Source organism: Drosophila melanogaster, chromosome X (genome assembly GCF_000001215.4).
Source record: "Drosophila melanogaster chromosome X".
Classification (NCBI taxonomy): Eukaryota; Metazoa; Arthropoda; class Insecta; order Diptera; family Drosophilidae; genus Drosophila; species Drosophila melanogaster.
Genome location: NC_004354.4, coordinates 2,076,871 through 2,094,078, shown reverse-complemented (window position 1 = coordinate 2,094,078; position 17,208 = coordinate 2,076,871). Strand labels below are relative to the sequence as shown.

The 17,208-nt window shown below is 48.4% G+C and overlaps 3 protein-coding genes across 6 annotated transcripts; 1 reads left to right on the top strand and 2 right to left on the bottom strand.

Annotated features, from left to right (window-relative positions):
• Nucleotides 1–130: 130 nt before the first annotated feature.
• Nucleotides 131–13,469, bottom strand: Unc-76 (Uncoordinated 76). Of its 4 annotated transcripts, NM_166927.2 has the most exons (6): nt 13,445–13,469; nt 12,420–13,334; nt 2,629–3,110; nt 2,346–2,561; nt 2,188–2,277; nt 986–2,117 (listed from the first exon to the last, which is right to left on the bottom strand). In NM_166927.2, exons 2-6 carry the CDS (start codon nt 12,971–12,973, stop codon nt 2,035–2,037), a joined length of 1,425 nt encoding a protein of 474 aa, NP_726792.1. In that variant the 5' UTR covers nt 12,974–13,334; nt 13,445–13,469; the 3' UTR covers nt 986–2,034. The 4 variants fall into 4 exon arrangements, with proteins under 4 accessions (NP_001259172.1, NP_726792.1, NP_569981.1 ...); NM_001272243.1 differs by having other exon boundaries at nt 131–2,117; nt 12,420–13,469; NM_130625.3 differs by having other exon boundaries at nt 12,420–13,469.
• Nucleotides 13,470–13,673: 204 nt separating this feature from the next.
• On the top strand, nt 13,674–15,736 carry CG16903 (uncharacterized protein). Its single transcript, NM_130624.3, has 3 exons — nt 13,674–14,364; nt 14,435–15,247; nt 15,305–15,736. The coding sequence occupies exons 1-3, from the start codon at nt 13,781–13,783 to the stop codon at nt 15,588–15,590; spliced, it is 1,683 nt and encodes a 560-aa protein (NP_569980.1). The 5' UTR covers nt 13,674–13,780; the 3' UTR covers nt 15,591–15,736.
• On the bottom strand, nt 15,624–17,113 carry CG4025 (uncharacterized protein). Its single transcript, NM_130623.3, has 4 exons — nt 16,932–17,113; nt 16,740–16,861; nt 16,240–16,627; nt 15,624–16,171 (listed from the first exon to the last, which is right to left on the bottom strand). The coding sequence occupies exons 1-4, from the start codon at nt 16,994–16,996 to the stop codon at nt 16,006–16,008; spliced, it is 741 nt and encodes a 246-aa protein (NP_569979.1). The 5' UTR covers nt 16,997–17,113; the 3' UTR covers nt 15,624–16,005.
• Nucleotides 17,114–17,208: the final 95 nt, after the last annotated feature.

Here is a 17,208-nt window from a genome sequence, read left to right as displayed (position 1 = left end):
TTCGATTCGTCGGGGCAAAGTTAGTAGTTCACTATCATTTTTCGCAGCACAGAATGCTCAGAATGATGGAAAATGATGGGAAAATCACCTCGTTAATCAATTCCAATCCAAGTGCAAAGTGTCAGCAAATAGTTTTCTTCTTTTTATTCAAGCAATTTAAAAGTTTTCGGTTTGTCCATTGTACATAGAACTATGTTTTTTGTGTTCTCCTTTTACTAATTTATCAAATAAATATAATTTCCATCCTAGGCTGTCATTTATTTTGCATTTCAAATAATTTACAAATACGCGTACAATTGGGGGAAGGGGATCCCTTCTTAATTTTGTATCATATTATATGATTTATATAGCCTTCGCTTGGTTTTTAATATTTGTTTTACTCGGCAGAGACCCAAAAAAGTCACATTCCATTGAAAGATTTGCGATTTAGTAATACATTTTAAATACGTTTGGTTTATAAAGCGCGACCATATTTGATATACATTTATATTTGTTGTATATGAAGTCGTAAACATTTATGCGGTTTCGCTTGAGTGTGTATTTTGTCTTTTTTTATAGGTTCTCGATTTTAGGTATATCTTGCATATCGTTTAATAACAAAGGTACCTAAGATTTGCATTAGATGTGATTCATAGATAGATAGAGGATACTACTCTATCTGAACGATCCATTAACGATGATCAAATGGGCTGGAATCCTTGTTCTTCCCCGTCTAGTTTTGTCGTGTGAGATGTGAGACATGATATAATGTGGTTCATTTGGACTTGATGCAACTTTATGTGTGTATCTTATACGTGTACTTCCCCCCACTCGTTTATCTTGTTAGTGTGGCTGGTAGCTTAGATGCTAAGGACAAGAATTACGGATCTACTTATGCGCACTGGGTAATCGTATTGAAAAGAAGAGCACTGTGCGCCTGATTGAGTTTTACCTATTATTCGATTTATTTGTAATCATAATAATAATTATCGTTATCATCATCGTTAGCATTATCATTAGCGTTTTATTTATGCTTGTTTGGTAAAAGTAAATAACACAGCGTTTTCTATGCAAATTAAAATTAAATTTGTGTTTCCTCCATTTACATTAAACAATTGTTTTGAACAAAATAGAACGCGTTTTATGGCCTCGTAAACAATAAAAAAATGAGTAAATTAGGCGTCGTAAACTTAAAGCGATGCGAAAACAATTGCTGCAACTAATTCTGATTTTCCGATTCTGAGTCTGATTCTGATGCCATCTCAAATCATATTTTTGTAAATTGCACTCGGAACACATTTCGAAACGGCGGATTTTCCAGGGACTGCAGGCCACACACCTCTTATAATCAGATTATATATTACATACAAGATAAGATCCTTATTGTAAAACCTAGTGATTGGCTGTCCGTTCGATCGCAGATAGCTGGGCGAACATAATGCAAGCGTGTATCGATTTAGATCTGCATATTTCACATATAGACGAAAAAATTGAAGCTGCACCGGCAGGCGGACTTGCAACTGGCCCACATGCATTTACCATATATGTATGTATGTATTTTAAGCTTAGTTGGAGTCGGCTCTTTAACAATACGAATGCTCCTTAAAGAGAAAGAGAGGCGGCGGAGAGAATTGAGTATTATTGCCATGGGAGGACTGGCTGAGTTCGTAGAGCGCGCTCTCGGTAAATTTTTCGGTTTATATATATATATATGTGTCTATATATGTATGTGTATTGCATGTATGTTTTGTTGCATATTTTGTTCTGTCGGTCGAATCGGCCGGGAAAAGCACTCCGTTGAGAAGAAGACCCCACTTTGGGTGCCTCATATTCGACAGACGAATCACTAGAGTCCTCTCTTTATGCGGCAAATCTTCTTCTCCGCGGAGAGTACACGGATTGCATTTAAACAATAATTTAAAGTACGAACTAATCATTAAATTATGTGTGGTGTGTTCGGTGTGTATATGCAAGTTGTATAATTGTATAAACACAGACAGAGAGATGGAGCGACAGCTGGGGTTCCTGCTCCTCGGCGACTACCGCTTGCGGCGCTTATGTAGGGCAGAGCACCTTCAGGATGTAGTCCGTAAGGAGGGCCGGAACCGTCGGGCTGTCCTCGTTGATGGCCTTGAGAACTGCAAGAGATCGGGAGGAGTCGGCATTAGAGTCGGCATCTGGGATGTTTAGCCCGCAATGGGTACTTACTCTTGATCAGGACCTGCAGAGACTGATTGTTGGGCGTGCCGTTCTCCAGGTGATACGGAATGACTGTGGTCAAGTACTTGGGCTCGGGACCTGCATGAACAGGGAAAAGCCGTGTTAAGTATAAGCGCGCTGGCTGGATTTTGGTTCGCGAAACTCACCCTGGAACTTGCCGCGCTTCTTCTCCACATGGTACTGCCGCCTTTTGTTCTGAACGGCGAGGAGCAGAGAGATGAACGAGTTCTTCAGCTCCTTCTCGAACTCCAGCTCGTCGCGCAGGGCCAGCTCGTTGATCAACGTCTCGCTCAGCTCCTGGATCAGCACCTCCATCTCCATGTACAGCTCGTTCAGCTGTGTCGTGGTCAGATATTGCAGTTCTGCAAGAGAATGTGCGGATTATGTTAATCTGTGTAACTGGCATCCAGGACGTCGTCGCCTGCTTACTTTCCGCATAGAGGGGGGCGCCCAGCACCTCTCGCGCCTTCTCGATCACCTCCGAATCGCAGGTCTCCGGCTCGTCCAGCGGGCTCTCGGCCTCGTCCATGATGTCGTCGATCTCCTTGATCACCTCCTCTACCGTCTTAATCGGCTGGTCGTCCATGTCACCGTTCAAGCCGTTAAGGATGAGGGCGTGCATGTCCAAATCGTTGGCCACCGCCTCGTCCTCACTGGTCAGATCGTTGAACTCATCGCCCGGAGTCTGGGCATCCAGGCCGGATCCGGATCCGGATCCCAAACCGTTGGTGTGTGGATACGCCTGATGGCTCTGGTTGTGCAACTGCTGCTGCTGGTTGCGATTCTGCTGCTGCTGCTTCGTGTGGTTCTGGCCCAGATTCAGTGTGGGCATGTGCATCTGACGGGTGTACGACTTGGACCAGTCGATGGGCAGAATGTTGCCAAAGTTTCCTGTGATGGTCCACCACATTCTGCAAGTAAAAGGTGTTGTTTTCAGATCAGTAAATCGAAATGAATTCATGTGAGTTGATGGGTAAACATTCTATTCTGGGTAAATATGAAAAATCGCAAATAGCCAAATCAACGCTACAGATATGGAAAACCTTTTTGCCAAGAAAATACTTTCCATGAATCGCCTTGCAAGCGAAAGAAACGCCATTTATTGGAGTGCCTCGGCAGGCAGGCAGTAATGAGTTTTTTCCTTTCATCATTCGCCCATTCTTTGCATAGCTCTTGGCACCTCCTTGCCACCATTCAGCAACAAATGTTCCATGTACTTGTCGCCACCCACAGAACTCGGCGAGGGAAAGAACTGGCACAATAAACCGCCAAGTGCTGCCCGCGTTTCTGTTCACGGAAGCCTAAGCAACTGACAAATTGCCCCATGCACATCGTTTCCGAAGATAATGAGGCAGCTGCGGCTGCATCTCGGATTGGTGGGGGGCAGTCTCAATGGGGGAAACTGCCACTTCGCACCCGTCAACAAGGAAAGTCCTGACCGACAGTTCATTTCTTAACAATAAAAACTCGCACACAGCTGGAGAAATGAGTTAATGCTCGTAATGTCACAGTGCGTTTGTAGATAGTTCACTGCAATCTCTACCAGTTCCCTTGGCTTTGGCATTGGGCCCACATTTGCTGACAGAAGAACTCGTTTGCCAGTCAGACGGTTTGTCTGTTTCGAGTGCGCTGGCACAGTTGCTATCAAATTTCACGATCACTGCCAATCATTTAATTGCCCCGACAAGACGGCCACCGATTTCCACTACCCACCCAGTGGAGGGATTCATTAGCCCATAATTATTCATGCTCTATATTGCCAGGCAATTGACTGCACTTTGCTGATTAGTTCAAGATGATTCACTGCTAGTGGGCGTTTTTGTGGGAGTATAAGTCAAGGGGAATCGGAAGTGACTATATGAGTTCTGAGCGCGAAAGGGAAGCACAGCACTGATGGTCATACAGCTCTGGTACGCACTGTACAAGTAGATGGATGATTCGCCTAGTGCAGAGGCTGTATCTCGGCTCGGAATGGAATGTGTCGAGGCCGCCATGAAATGTGTGTGCATACATATCTATATGTATATGTACGAGTATGACTGCTGTATGTACGTGTCGGTGGTGTGGGCAACACTTTTGGAGCACGCAGACGAGGGACGAGGGGGGGGGGGGGGGCGAACAGATTACGAATGAATATTTAAACTGCCATCAAAGCGAACTAATTACGAAGCACTCACTCCGCCGCTCGACAGACACTTTCGGTGAAGCTGTGCTGGCTAATCGGAGTCGGAAATGGGACGGAATGGCCGGCTACCAAGTGGAATTATACGCACCAAATTGACACATCAGTGTCGCTATTCGCGTCGCCAGTCCAGTCGCAGAATCTGGGTCAGATCGAATGGGTAGTCCGGAACAGAAGGGCTGTGACCTCGATCTACACAAACACCAGTTTAGTTGGTTGCCAGTTGCTGCACTGTGTGCTCATCTTTTCCGGCCCGCCATCTGCAGAACTCACTTCCCTATCGCAAACAACCAGCTCAAATTGCAGCCGCGCACTCCCTGGCCATTCTACGCACTGGCATTCCCCGATCTTCCATCATCGCCTCGGGCAATTAGTGCCCAGACTCCATTCGCACCCATCGGCAATTATAATTACGAGCCTCGTTTATCATGCGCTGAGATGGGATCTACCCTGACCACCCATCACCCAACATCACAAGTGCTCCCGATTCGGAAGCTCATCTCTTGGCCAGCCAGCGGTGACCCCGACCCGATACTTCGAGGCGTGCCGCACTTCGCCGGCTGGCATTGGAATATAAGTTTCACAACAGTCCGTCCGACAATTAGCTGTAGCTGTTTGGTCTCGCAAATCGGCACACGAAACATGAGATCATCGTTTAGACAAATATCATATTTAATAACAAGTGGGTTGGGCGAAGTTCCGCGGCACCGAAGACTACAGTACTCTTACACTTCACCAAATTTTTTTTGAGTAGTTTCACATGTCCAATAGTCATGATGCCCCCCGGCTGGGTAGGGTACAAAAAAAAAGCGGATGATGAACATTTATTTATTATGGAAATGGCAATATTTTAATGAATTTTAATTGCGCGTACTTAGATAACCGAATCAACTTGTGTCTCCAGCTGATGAATCAGCGCCGCTCGCCATGACGATGATGATGATCAGCCAAGCTGTCCAAGTGTCCCCCATATCATCCCTCCCCTCTACATTTTCAGCCAATTGTCTTCATTTCGCCCACGCCGTGGCGAATGCTTTAATGTTTTCCCCTTTCTCTGCGGTTTTTTGTTAATTGTGCTTGGCATTTTTTTTTTTTTGGCGCTGCTTCTTCCTGATTTTCGTATTTCTGTGTTGACTCCCCAGTAAATTGAAATTTCATAGGAAATGAATTATTTGGTGGGCCGCCTCATCGCCGCAAACAATGAAGAAATAACTTTCTAACACGGTTCGATGTGTGGTTATAGCATCCGAAGGGTAGCGGGAAAAATGGGTGGCATGGAAGTGCTATAGCTAGAGGAATCTGAAATGATAGCCAACGTTGGGTCACCAAGTTACACATGTATGTATGCATATGTAGTCAGTGCCACTTGGTATTGTGCTTAGCAAGTTCTGGCTGAATCTTCGATCCGCCAGCATTGTTATAGGTGAAATGGGTGAAATTACGGGTAGTGAAGGCAATAGAGCGGACACTATCAGGTTTCTCAAGCTATTTTAGCATTTCAAATATTTGTTTCGGCGGCTATTGTTGTCTTCATGTTGTTGTGTGTTATGTGTTGTGTTTTGTGTTTTGAGGTTCGTTCACACGTATTTTCACTCAACCGCAACTCGCTGTACAATCGCACTCTTAATTTTCGGCAAGTTGCAGTCGGCAGATCTCTGAAGGACAGAGACTACTTGATACCCTGCAACATGTTAAGTCACATGGCAAGTGCCATTCAATCACTCCACTAACTATTTCTTCCAGTGAAAACAGCTGAGTGGGAGGCCGGGCTGGCGCAGCTAATCGACTGGCTTTGGGTTGTTACACAGCTACATAATTTCTCTTTGTTTGTGTGAAAGTTTTCTCTGGCTCCCTTCGCCTTTCTCCTCTCCGTAGGAAGTCACAGGGTGACCCTGTGCTGCTTATTTTCCACCTATGAACACACACACACACACACAGCTGGGGCGAAGATAATAGCACCCGCTGCCGCGGACCTACATAAACTTTTTGATAACTTCTTTGAATTTGAACTTTCCCCAAGCAGAACGAGGCCTTTGAATATGGCTGGATTTTAATGTCCATTGCATATCACTATCAACTTGGACTTCGCTGTACGTGTTTACTGCGACAGAAAATTCGTGGATAGAAAAATGCCACCGCAAACTAAAACACACACTTGCAGCGAAAAAGAAAAAAAAAACTAAAACAAAAATAAAAACAGCCGCGAGAGGTGGGAAAATCATGTCTTGCACACTTCAAAGCGTTTCTAATTTTAGGCCGTTCACACTTTGCGTTGGCACAGGAGCCGCATAGCCCATTTAGTCGATCCCAATTCATATCGAGCTGTGGGGACCGTGTGCTAATGGACTGCGGGGGCCTTGGATGGATGGGGTGGAGAATTGGGGACACGGCAAATGACATCGGCGACAAGAAAGATGACCTGGGGGAGTTGGTTTTGAATTCATTTCACGTGGTTGGGTGGGCCGCCTTTTGAAAAACATTCCTGGCATTTCGCTCGGGCTGAGAACATTGCACAGAAACATATACGATTACATATACGATCCATAAACATGCAAGTGATATCTTGAAATGATCCATAAACAGAAGACATTTTATGACGCCTAAACAAAACAAAACAAAACCGAAATGAAATGAAAACAAACAATTTGGACTTTTAAGCGCGAGTTGCCATTTCGGACTTGGTTGCGTGCTTGGGCAAAATCAATTTATAATTAATTTGTTTAAATAGGCCATTAGCATTAACAAAACGCGCGAGAGAGAAACTGGGCAATGTTGTCTATGGCTTCGGTCTTGGCATCGGCAATCTTCAGCGTCCGAAACCGCAGAGGAAAATGCTGGCAGTTATGTGGCCCACAAACAGATAACAGCAAAAATGCAAACAAAGAACGAAACCCACATTATGTCGTATATAGCAAATGTATACTGTGGTATAGGTAGGTACATACATACACCACCGCAGTATAGGCAGTGAAGATTGCTAAGAAGCAACGATTACGATTGATGGGCCATCTCGATGGATGATCTCGTTTCGGTGGCGAACTGCCTCTGCCAACACAGAGTTCTGCCAGAGTCCCCGGACGAAGATAGTCTGAATACGTATTTATGTGAGTAGGTACATTGCCATACACTTTCCCCAGTTCCCCTGTCCGCCAATTCAGTTGGGTTGGCACGAGAAGTTGTGCCGAGAAGTTATTGAAGCCAAGAGCAGACGGTCGCCCCCGCTGGCGACGGGCTTTGTTTGTTTCGGGTTCTTCAAGGACCCTTGTGAGTGGTTCCCTTGGCAGGGCATCCACTGGAGTGTCCTCGGCGCATCCTTGGCCCACCGCCCACTCCCTACACTCAATGCCAGAGTCTGCTGCAGATGCAGATGCAGATTCCGTGGCAGGATTCAGTCAAATTATACAACATCCGTGCTCGGCTGGCTTCAACCCCCGGTTATGGCCACTACCCCCATGCCGCGCCACTCCGTTCGCCGGGCTTTGTCCTTGACTGTGCCCCAAACGTTGTTTTGTTTGCTGATGATGTAATGCGGCCGCAGGCAAAGGCTCCGCCTGTGTGGCTCGGCTTAGTCATCAGATACAGTATCGCTTCGATGGCAGTCAGACATTTCTAATATTCGAATGGCGCCGAAAACAGTGCCCGGAACAGTGGCTCAGGCAAAGTGGCTCCGTGGCAAGTTGAGCGAGGTTAGGTCGGCAATTAGCATTCGGGGGTGTACTGCTGTGCGCCCAGTGGGTGGCTGATGGCCCGTGTCCCCGGGCGACGCCTCCAAACAAATGCCCAAAAGGTTAACGTCCTTTGGCCCCTCGGTTTCAGACTGCAGCCCACCCTTCAAGGGGCAGGGTCCGAAAACGAAGTGGCACTCGTGCACTCGCCCCGCTATCAGCCCCACCCCATTCCTTGCGCCCCTCCTGAATGCATGCGGATTGATAAGTTCTTAGCACCTTCGCCCCTGCTACCCGCAAAACACGCATACGACATGTTGACATGGCATGACTCATCCAGTGGATACGGAAACCACCCGAACCACAGCGAATTTCTGTCGCCCGTGCGACACACGGAGAGAAGTGGCTAGTATTAAATTGAAGCACTCTTGGGTCTGCGCAAAAACTATAATACTCCCCGTGCATATTAACTGTGCTGTTGTTCCCATTCGCCACTTACATCAGAGGGCGGTTACGCTGCCGCTAGGCCGTGTCCTGTCTACCAACCCCAGGCAATCATCCCCTGCCGCAATTTCATCTGATTATTATTTATAGCGGGGACCTGCTAATTGATTACCATGCAGTTCAGTGGCTGCCCTGTGCCCAGGACCATGAAGGAAGGAAGCCCGATCTGGGCTTAGCCTCGGCCACCCCAAAGACACACTGCACTGGCCAGTCAGTGAACCCAAGAAGTGGACGCGCCTTACTTGGGCTCGAGTCTCGATTTCGGGTAATGTTTTGAATGGCACTCGGGTTCCAAGCACATGACATGAGTCGTCGTCACATAAGCGCATTGCGATCGTGGAACTGATTCTACAGTCGAAGAAGGCCGCAAACTGGTTAGCAGGTTGCCCAATCAACTGCCCAATTAAGAGCAATCGACGCTTCGGCCAGATGAGTTTGCTGATGCAAGTGCTGGCATTGCCTGTGGTCAATTAATAGCCGAGTGATTTAATCGATCTGACTGCAGAACGCTAAGATCGCTTAGATCGCGAAACGCGATCAGACGACCAGCTTGGCCAGGCGAAGCAGCTTCTGGCATTTGCCGCAAATGGATGCGAACGAGTTTCGGTGTCTTAGTACGCAGGCCACGAGCTGATGATGATCCCCGACGACCTGCGAAGGCATCTCTGAACTACTCCCTACATCTACAGCTTGGGCACACAGAAAGAATGCTGCAAACTGTGCAGCTCTTTGGTGGCAGGATGCAGGCCGTTGAACCCCGCTGCGGAACAGGAATCGATTGGCTCTTGGGGACTGGACGTGGCGCAAAAGTGGGTCGCCAGCAACAAGCCGATTATGAGCGAAAATCAGCATGGTGTTTTGGGCCGCAGTAGCCGCACCGGAAGAATGCTGGCCATATGGAGCGCATTTTATCGTCGTGCCTGGCATATGGTCATCAGCTCGACTGCCAGTCGTGCCTGCACTACGTACTGCGAATTACGCCTTGGATAAAAGAAATATTAAAAGAATTATTCACTGGACAGCACAACTGTTTCTGTAAGTAGTCACCATCTTGTTATCCTGCAGTCTACGCTCTACTTCTTGCGCCCAAGAACATGTCCAAGAAGAGCCTTTCCGTGCTGACGCAACTTTTCCGCTCGAACTTTTCCGAACTTCGTCCTTGGAGCAGCTGCCACTAATCAGAGCGGAATGCAGTTGAAAACTTGGCCACAAGCGGATAAGGGGGCAAGCTGGGCGGGAGAGGAAGTATAAGTGGGGGGAGGTTGATGGTTCCCAGGACAGGGACTGGAACAATGGAGCGACCTTCGGCCCGGCTAGCCCACTCAGCAGCACACTTTCTACGGAATCACCAGTGAATAAGGTAAATATTGACAACTTGCGTGGACGGCGCAGAGCAGCTGCGTTTAATGCGCCAACACACAAGAGCAGATCATCGGCACCCAGCATCTGGGGTCGAATGCGTGATACCCCACACACATATTGCACTTCTGGGACCACATAACCAATTCGATGCGATTCCGTTATGAATACCGCAGGGCACACATGGATGCCCCAAATAGAGAGCAGTGCATGTCACGTAACTTGACCCGCTCTCTTCTTCTCTCATTTAGACCCGTGAAAGTGTTCGAGAAGTCATCATGCCGCGATACCTATACCCTCTCCCCAGAGAGCGACAGAGAGAGCGAGAGCGGGAGAAGAGGCAGTTCAGTTTATGTGGGGCTAGAGAGAGGGCAGCGGCAGCAGAAAGAGGTGGGGATGAAGAGCGAATGAGGGGGAGGGGAAGTGGTGACAGCGGTGGCAATGAATACTCATAAAATGAAAAACAAAGAACGCAATTAAGGCAAACTGCATCACAGCGAACGACTTTGGCTGGCAGAGTTTCTTTATCTGTACAGGCTTTCAGCCTTCCAGGCTTCCAGGAGACAGAGGTGGGTTCCCAGCATCTACATACGGCTTCAATAGGAATTGTAGATCAGTGACAAGAGCATATATAAACACACACAAGCAAGTGCAAGTAGTATGTGTGATTATTTATTTCGTCAGTGCAAGATATGGAATTTCAATCACTGTATCTAAATTCGTCAAAATATTTTGAACACGCATGCGGCCACACATATTGAAATACAGTGAGTACTGGCGGTACAAGCAATGATAACAAAATCTCATCCTCATTGAGCTGTCTAACAAGTACATACATATATCTAGCTATAGATTTACACAATCTTTCAAAATTCAAAACAATAGATCATAGATCATGTGTGCAGGGTGCAGCTTAGCGATTGCCCACTGTGTGTTTATTTATTTGCACAGGATGTGAGTGAGTATTCGCACTCGTAAGCACACACACACACATGGACCGCGGCACTATGGGCAGCTCGATCATTTTTCTGGCCCAAATTAATAAATCCAGAACGGGGAGAGATATTAAGATGATTTTCTTTGCATAGGGTTATACTAGCACATATCTTTTATGACTTTATGACTTTGACTTATGACTTTCTCACAAAAATATTTTAGTAAGACGACTTATATTTTTCCGGTATTAAAGGGACAACACGATTTTTTTTTGGTAGTTTGGCAGTCACAAACACATAATACAAGCCACACTGAATACAACTAATTTTGCAGAATAAAAAAAAACGCTTTGGTTTAAAAGATATTAAAATATTTATATCGATGGAAAAGCTTGTCGTTGCAGACCTTTTTTTGTGCGTGCAACAGCTGATTTCTTTGTTGTGTCGCCATCTATACTTATTTCTGTTATGCAGAACTAAACATTAGTCAATTATAAATGCATGCATTTAATATTATCTTAATCGAACGACTTTCATAAAATGGGTTTAGGCAAAAAAAAAAGGGGGTACATTTCCCATAGTGCGCTGGTGTGCACGCGATTATCAAATTTATGGCTGATGTCAGCCGAGAGGGAAAGAGAGGGAAACACATCTATACAGTATTATTGTTTTCCCTTCTCGTTGGACTTGCATTCCACGTCGGAGTCGAATCTCTGAAGCCAGCCCCTTCACCACCCTCTACTTTCGTATCCATAGCCATAGTCAAGTCCACCCGAAACCCCTTCCCGCCTCCCTGGCAAATGCTCTGTGAAGTGTTTATCTGGCGAATGGACGTAATATGATTTATTGCCCCCACTTTCTATGATTGCCGCTTCCTTGACATAAGTGGATCAGCGTTACAATGGGATAAACCACGGCGGTGGTACCACTGCCAGCGACATTGGGCGCCCAGTTGCATCCGAGGCAAAGCGCAACAGTCTTCGACAACCCACATGAAAACATCGAGCAGCGAAAACTCCTGGCACTTTTATCGATCCAACAAAAAAGCACTAGCCAACCGTCACCAACCACCCATCACCCACCCCTCGGGCGGTTCGGGCAGGATTACGTCGTTATGTGGCGCCTGGGCTGGAACAGACAGCCAGGGAGCGTAGCGGAGCGGGGTGGGATCAGGGGTCAGGGGTTACGGGGTAGCGGTCCGAGCTCGGAGCATGCGCACTCAACACCCCCAGCGTCGCAATAGACACGAAAGCAGAAAACAGCACTAAAACGCAAAACATTGCAAAATGCAGTTTACATAACTATAGGATTGGATTGTATCATGCGGCATCCTTACTACGGCACTTCCATGGACTGTTGGGGTTACATGATGTAGCTCTACCAAAAGCCACCCCCAATGTTCCCAATCTATAAGTGGTTATAGCATGACATCAGACATTTGGAAAAAAAATAACCCAATGCCTCGTTTCAAATTAAAATTTGCCAACTTTTAATCTGGTAATACGGGAAAGCAGTCTCCCATTACTTATTTACAAAAATCAAACCCTTAACTTAAAGGAATGTTGGTTTACTTACTGGCATTCGTTCATGATCTCCTCCTGGCTGCGCACCTGCACCGGAGCCAGCTCCTCGACGTTCTCTTCGTAGTTGCCGAAACACTTGGTTATCTTTTCGTCGAACGTATTGACCAGATCCTCCAGACTTCCGCCGAAGGTCTCCGTGAAGTTGTCCACATGGTCGCCGACGGCCAGGGAGCGCTTCTCCAGACCGTCCAGACCAACGCCGGCTCCCTCGCCCGGCACCAATCCCACATCGGACAGGCCGATTTCAATAAGCGACCCACCCTGGAGCGTGTTGCAATTGGGGCTAATGGAGCCAGCTCCTCCTCCCACTACTCCTCCTCCGTTCTTGCTCACGTGCGCATCGCGTACAGCATCCTCTAGGAGCCGCAGCTTGGTGGCATCCGGCTTGCCGCCGGCGGAGGAGTCCTTCAGATTCAGGTTGAGCGTGTCGTTTATGGCATTCTGACTCGAGATGAAGTCGCAGCCGCCCCACTCGTCCGTTTCCTCGAACTTTGCCAATGGAGCCTCGAATTTTAGCTCGGCCATTTTGGTGCCGAGGTCACGCATGGCACGCGCAAAAGATTCTCTCAAGGATTCGGCGGAGTCCCCTTCCGATTCCGATTCAGACTCCGATTCCGTTTGGTCTTTGGGGGCAGTCGTCGCTTGCGTGCTTCCCTTTTCTTCCCTTAGAAAACAAGTTCCTCTGACTTTTCCGGGCTGGCTGCAAAAACTTTGCAACCCCTAATTCGGCTGTTTGCTTGGGGGGTTGAGCGGGGCTTTCGGCGGGGAAAATGCCCCGGAATACGAAACACGGAACACTCGACTCCGTAAAACTGCGGTTCGGACAATTCCAATTGGATTTATTCCGCTTGCCCAGCGCTCGATTTTCTGGCTGTTTGTTTGATCCACTGATCTGCTCACGAGCACACTAAACACCAAACAAAAAAGAAATAAATCACACTTGCACTTAGACGCGGCTGATTATAATGTTTTCTTTCTACAATTTGCGTTTCTGCGACCAGCCAGCGAACCGCTTACCTTCACAACTAATTTCGACTGAGAGTGGTGTGACCATAAACGGAAGACCACCAAATACCGTTTTAGGTGATATTTAGTACATTTGTCTGTTACAAAATATGGCAACGCTGGTGTAGTCGATGCACCCACCACCCCTTATTTAGACACAAACCATATGGGATTTCTAAACGCTTGTGGTATAATTTAGGAAATTATTGACATCAATTCGGTGGCAGGGCCGACGATAACGATTTAGTATAAAAGCACGCCTGTTATCGGCTAAATTTACAAAAAAAAAGGGAAAATTAAAAAATTAAAACACTTAAATAAACGCTTTCCTGGGTTAACCGCGCACGAATGGCCACCCGTGGGGCCGGCTCGACTGTGGTCCACACGACGGTGACAGCGCTGACGGTGGAGACGATCACCAATGTCCTGACCACGGTGACTTCGTTCCATTCGAACAGCGTCAACATTTCGAACAACAACAGCAGCAGTGGAGCGGCCCCGGGGGCGGATGCAGCTGGCGGCGATGCAGGGGGCGTGGCAGCGGCTCAGGCGGACGCCAACAAGCCTATCTATCCTCGGCTCTTTAACCGCATCGTGCTGACGCTGGAGAACAGCCTCATTCCGGAGGGCAAAATCGATGTGACGCCATCCAGCCAGGATGGACTGGACCATGAGACGGAGAAGGACCTGCGCATACTGGGCTGCGAGCTTATTCAGACAGCCGGAATTTTGCTGCGCTTGCCGCAGGTTGCCATGGCCACCGGCCAGGTGCTGTTCCAGCGCTTCTTCTACTCGAAGAGCTTTGTGCGGCACAACATGGAGACTGTGGCCATGAGCTGCGTGTGCCTGGCGTCCAAGATCGAGGAGGCGCCGCGCCGCATTAGAGACGTGATCAATGTGTTCCATCACATCAAGCAAGTGCGGGCCCAAAAGTAAGTGCTTCTCCTGACAATCCAAGCATCTAACACCCAATAAACACTTATTGCTTATATTGTTCCGTAGGGAAATCTCGCCCATGGTGCTAGATCCTTACTACACGAACCTCAAGATGCAGGTGATCAAGGCCGAGCGGCGCGTCCTCAAGGAACTGGGCTTCTGTGTACACGTGAAGCATCCGCACAAGCTGATCGTGATGTATCTGCAGGTGCTTCAGTACGAGAAGCACGAGAAGCTGATGCAGCTCTCCTGGAACTTCATGAATGACTCGCTGAGGACGGACGTTTTTATGCGCTACACACCAGAGGCGATTGCATGCGCCTGCATCTACCTGAGTGCCCGCAAGCTCAACATACCTCTGCCCAACAGCCCGCCGTGGTTCGGCATTTTTCGGGTGCCCATGGCGGACATTACGGATATCTGCTACCGTGTGATGGAGCTGTACATGCGTTCCAAGCCGGTGGTGGAGAAACTGGAGGCGGCCGTGGACGAGCTGAAAAAGCGGTACATTGATGCGCGCAACAAAACGAAGGAGGCAAACACACCGCCGGCTGTAATCACCGTGGATCGGAACAATGGCTCGCACAATGCGTGGGGTGGCTTCATCCAGCGTGCTATCCCACTGCCCTTGCCATCGGAAAAGTCGCCGCAAAAGGATTCGAGGTCACGCTCGCGATCCAGGACGCGCACCCATTCGCGGACACCTCGCTCCCGATCACCCAGGTCCAGGTCGCCTAGTCGCGAGCGCACTAAGAAGACCCACCGCAGTCGATCCTCCCGCTCGCGCTCCCGTTCGCCGCCGAAGCATAAGAAAAAGTCACGTCACTACTCGAGGTCGCCCACGCGCTCCAATTCGCCGCACAGCAAGCACAGGAAGTCGTATGTACTCTAACGGTTTAGGAACTGGGTGGACTTATTAGCACTTATTCCTTTCAGGAAATCCTCGCGAGAACGCTCTGAATACTACTCCAAGAAAGATCGGTCTGGAAACCCAGGCAGTAGCAATAATCTAGGTGATGGCGACAAGTATCGCAACTCCGTCTCCAATTCCGGCAAGCACAGTCGGTACTCCTCCTCCTCGTCGCGTCGGAACAGCGGTGGTGGTGGAGACGGAAGAAGCGGAGGAGGAGGTGGTGGCGGCGGTGGAGGCAACGGGAACCACGGCAGCCGAGGGGGGCACAAGCATCGGGATGGCGATCGCTCCAGGGATCGCAAGCGCTAGTGATTGATAGACAAGCGAGACAAACACTCCCTTATATTTAATTGCTCTTTATTTTACAAATTTACAGATTATTTCTACCGATTTAGTAATGCTAATGTGTATTGAAAAAACGAACGCGGGTAAACAATAAATGTAACTCTTCAATCAAAAAGCATTCTGTCACTTCGAACTACCCGATCCCAGTCTTTGGGAAACACTTTGCACATATCACAGCAATCCGACAGAGAAAGAGCACCGGAAAGAGAGGAAAGGCAGGCGAGAGGCCGCAGTGCACATCAGCCGCTCAGCACATCGTCCTCGAGGCCCGTGCTCTTGCCACCTTAGATTGTACTTAAAATGTTGAAGGTGAAGGAACCGCTGCCTACTTCAGACGCTGATCTCTACTATCTGATCTTCTGATCTATGAAGGTAAGCTCTAGATGGTGGTCGAATAGGACATCAGGGCAATCTGGGGATGCGACAGCGACACGTCGCGGAACTCATTCGTGAAGGAGAGGATAAAGAAGCTGAAGACGGTGGCGATGACCCACTCTGAAATAGAGCTGACCACGTGGAAGTACCAGCCGCCGTCCGAGGGATACCTAAAATGACGAGTCGAGAGGTCAATCGTAAGTATCTCCCTGATAGAAAAGACAGTCTGCAGACTCACCACTTTCGAGGATTCTGTCCTTTGAAGAGGATGTGCGACATCACGCCGGTGACCGCCAGCAGGATGAACAGGATCGTGCAGACAACGGACATGCCCAGCCGCAAGTGAGCGTTAATGCGGGTACCCGACATGGGGAAGATCAGATACGAGATGAGCGCCTGCATCCAAAAGTACAAGGTGCCGCAGCCGAAGCAGCAGAAGGCTCCGATGAAGTGGACAATCCGCACGTTCGTCTCCTGAAAGTTGCCCACGAAGCTAATGCCCAGGCAGGACACCAGTCCGAACCACAAGGCTAGTCGGTTCTGGCGCAGCACCGACCCGTCCAAATCCGGATGGTGTTCATAAAGCTGCAGCACCTGACGGTAGCGTACGTAGATGGTAATTCCAACTGCAAAGCATGAGACACTTAGAAAGTATAATCACACCGCTGCAAGAGCGTCTAATCAACAGATGACTCATCGTCTCTGGAGACGAGACGGGATGCCGGGAGAGGAACTCACGCAGAACGCTGCCTATGTTGATAAGCTGCCCGAACACACAGCTTTCCGGCGAGTAGGTGGCCGCATCGCTGATGTAGGGAACCGTGGGCACCACATGCCCCTCCAGCACGGCGAAGATGTACCTGGAGACCAATGAGACGTCAGTCGGGTCAGAAAGCCCGGTAATCGGGGAAGCACCCCCTGCGTACTTACGTGCCAAGAAAGGTGACCTGGAATATCAGGAACGTGAGCACCGGCAGCAAGTAAACCTGTGACATCGCGCTAGGGAATGGTGTATCCGGGTGGTGGTAAGTTGCAGCACTGGCCACAACTAACGTATCTTATTTAATTGCGCTGCAATAACACGAACAAGGGAGCGAAATGTTTGGGTCTGTGGCAGTGCTGCTCAATCGGCTAAATTATAGCCGCTTAGCCGAAGTTTAGTATTTTTGTTTGGCGGATTTTTGGATTGCTCCATGGCGCAAAAATT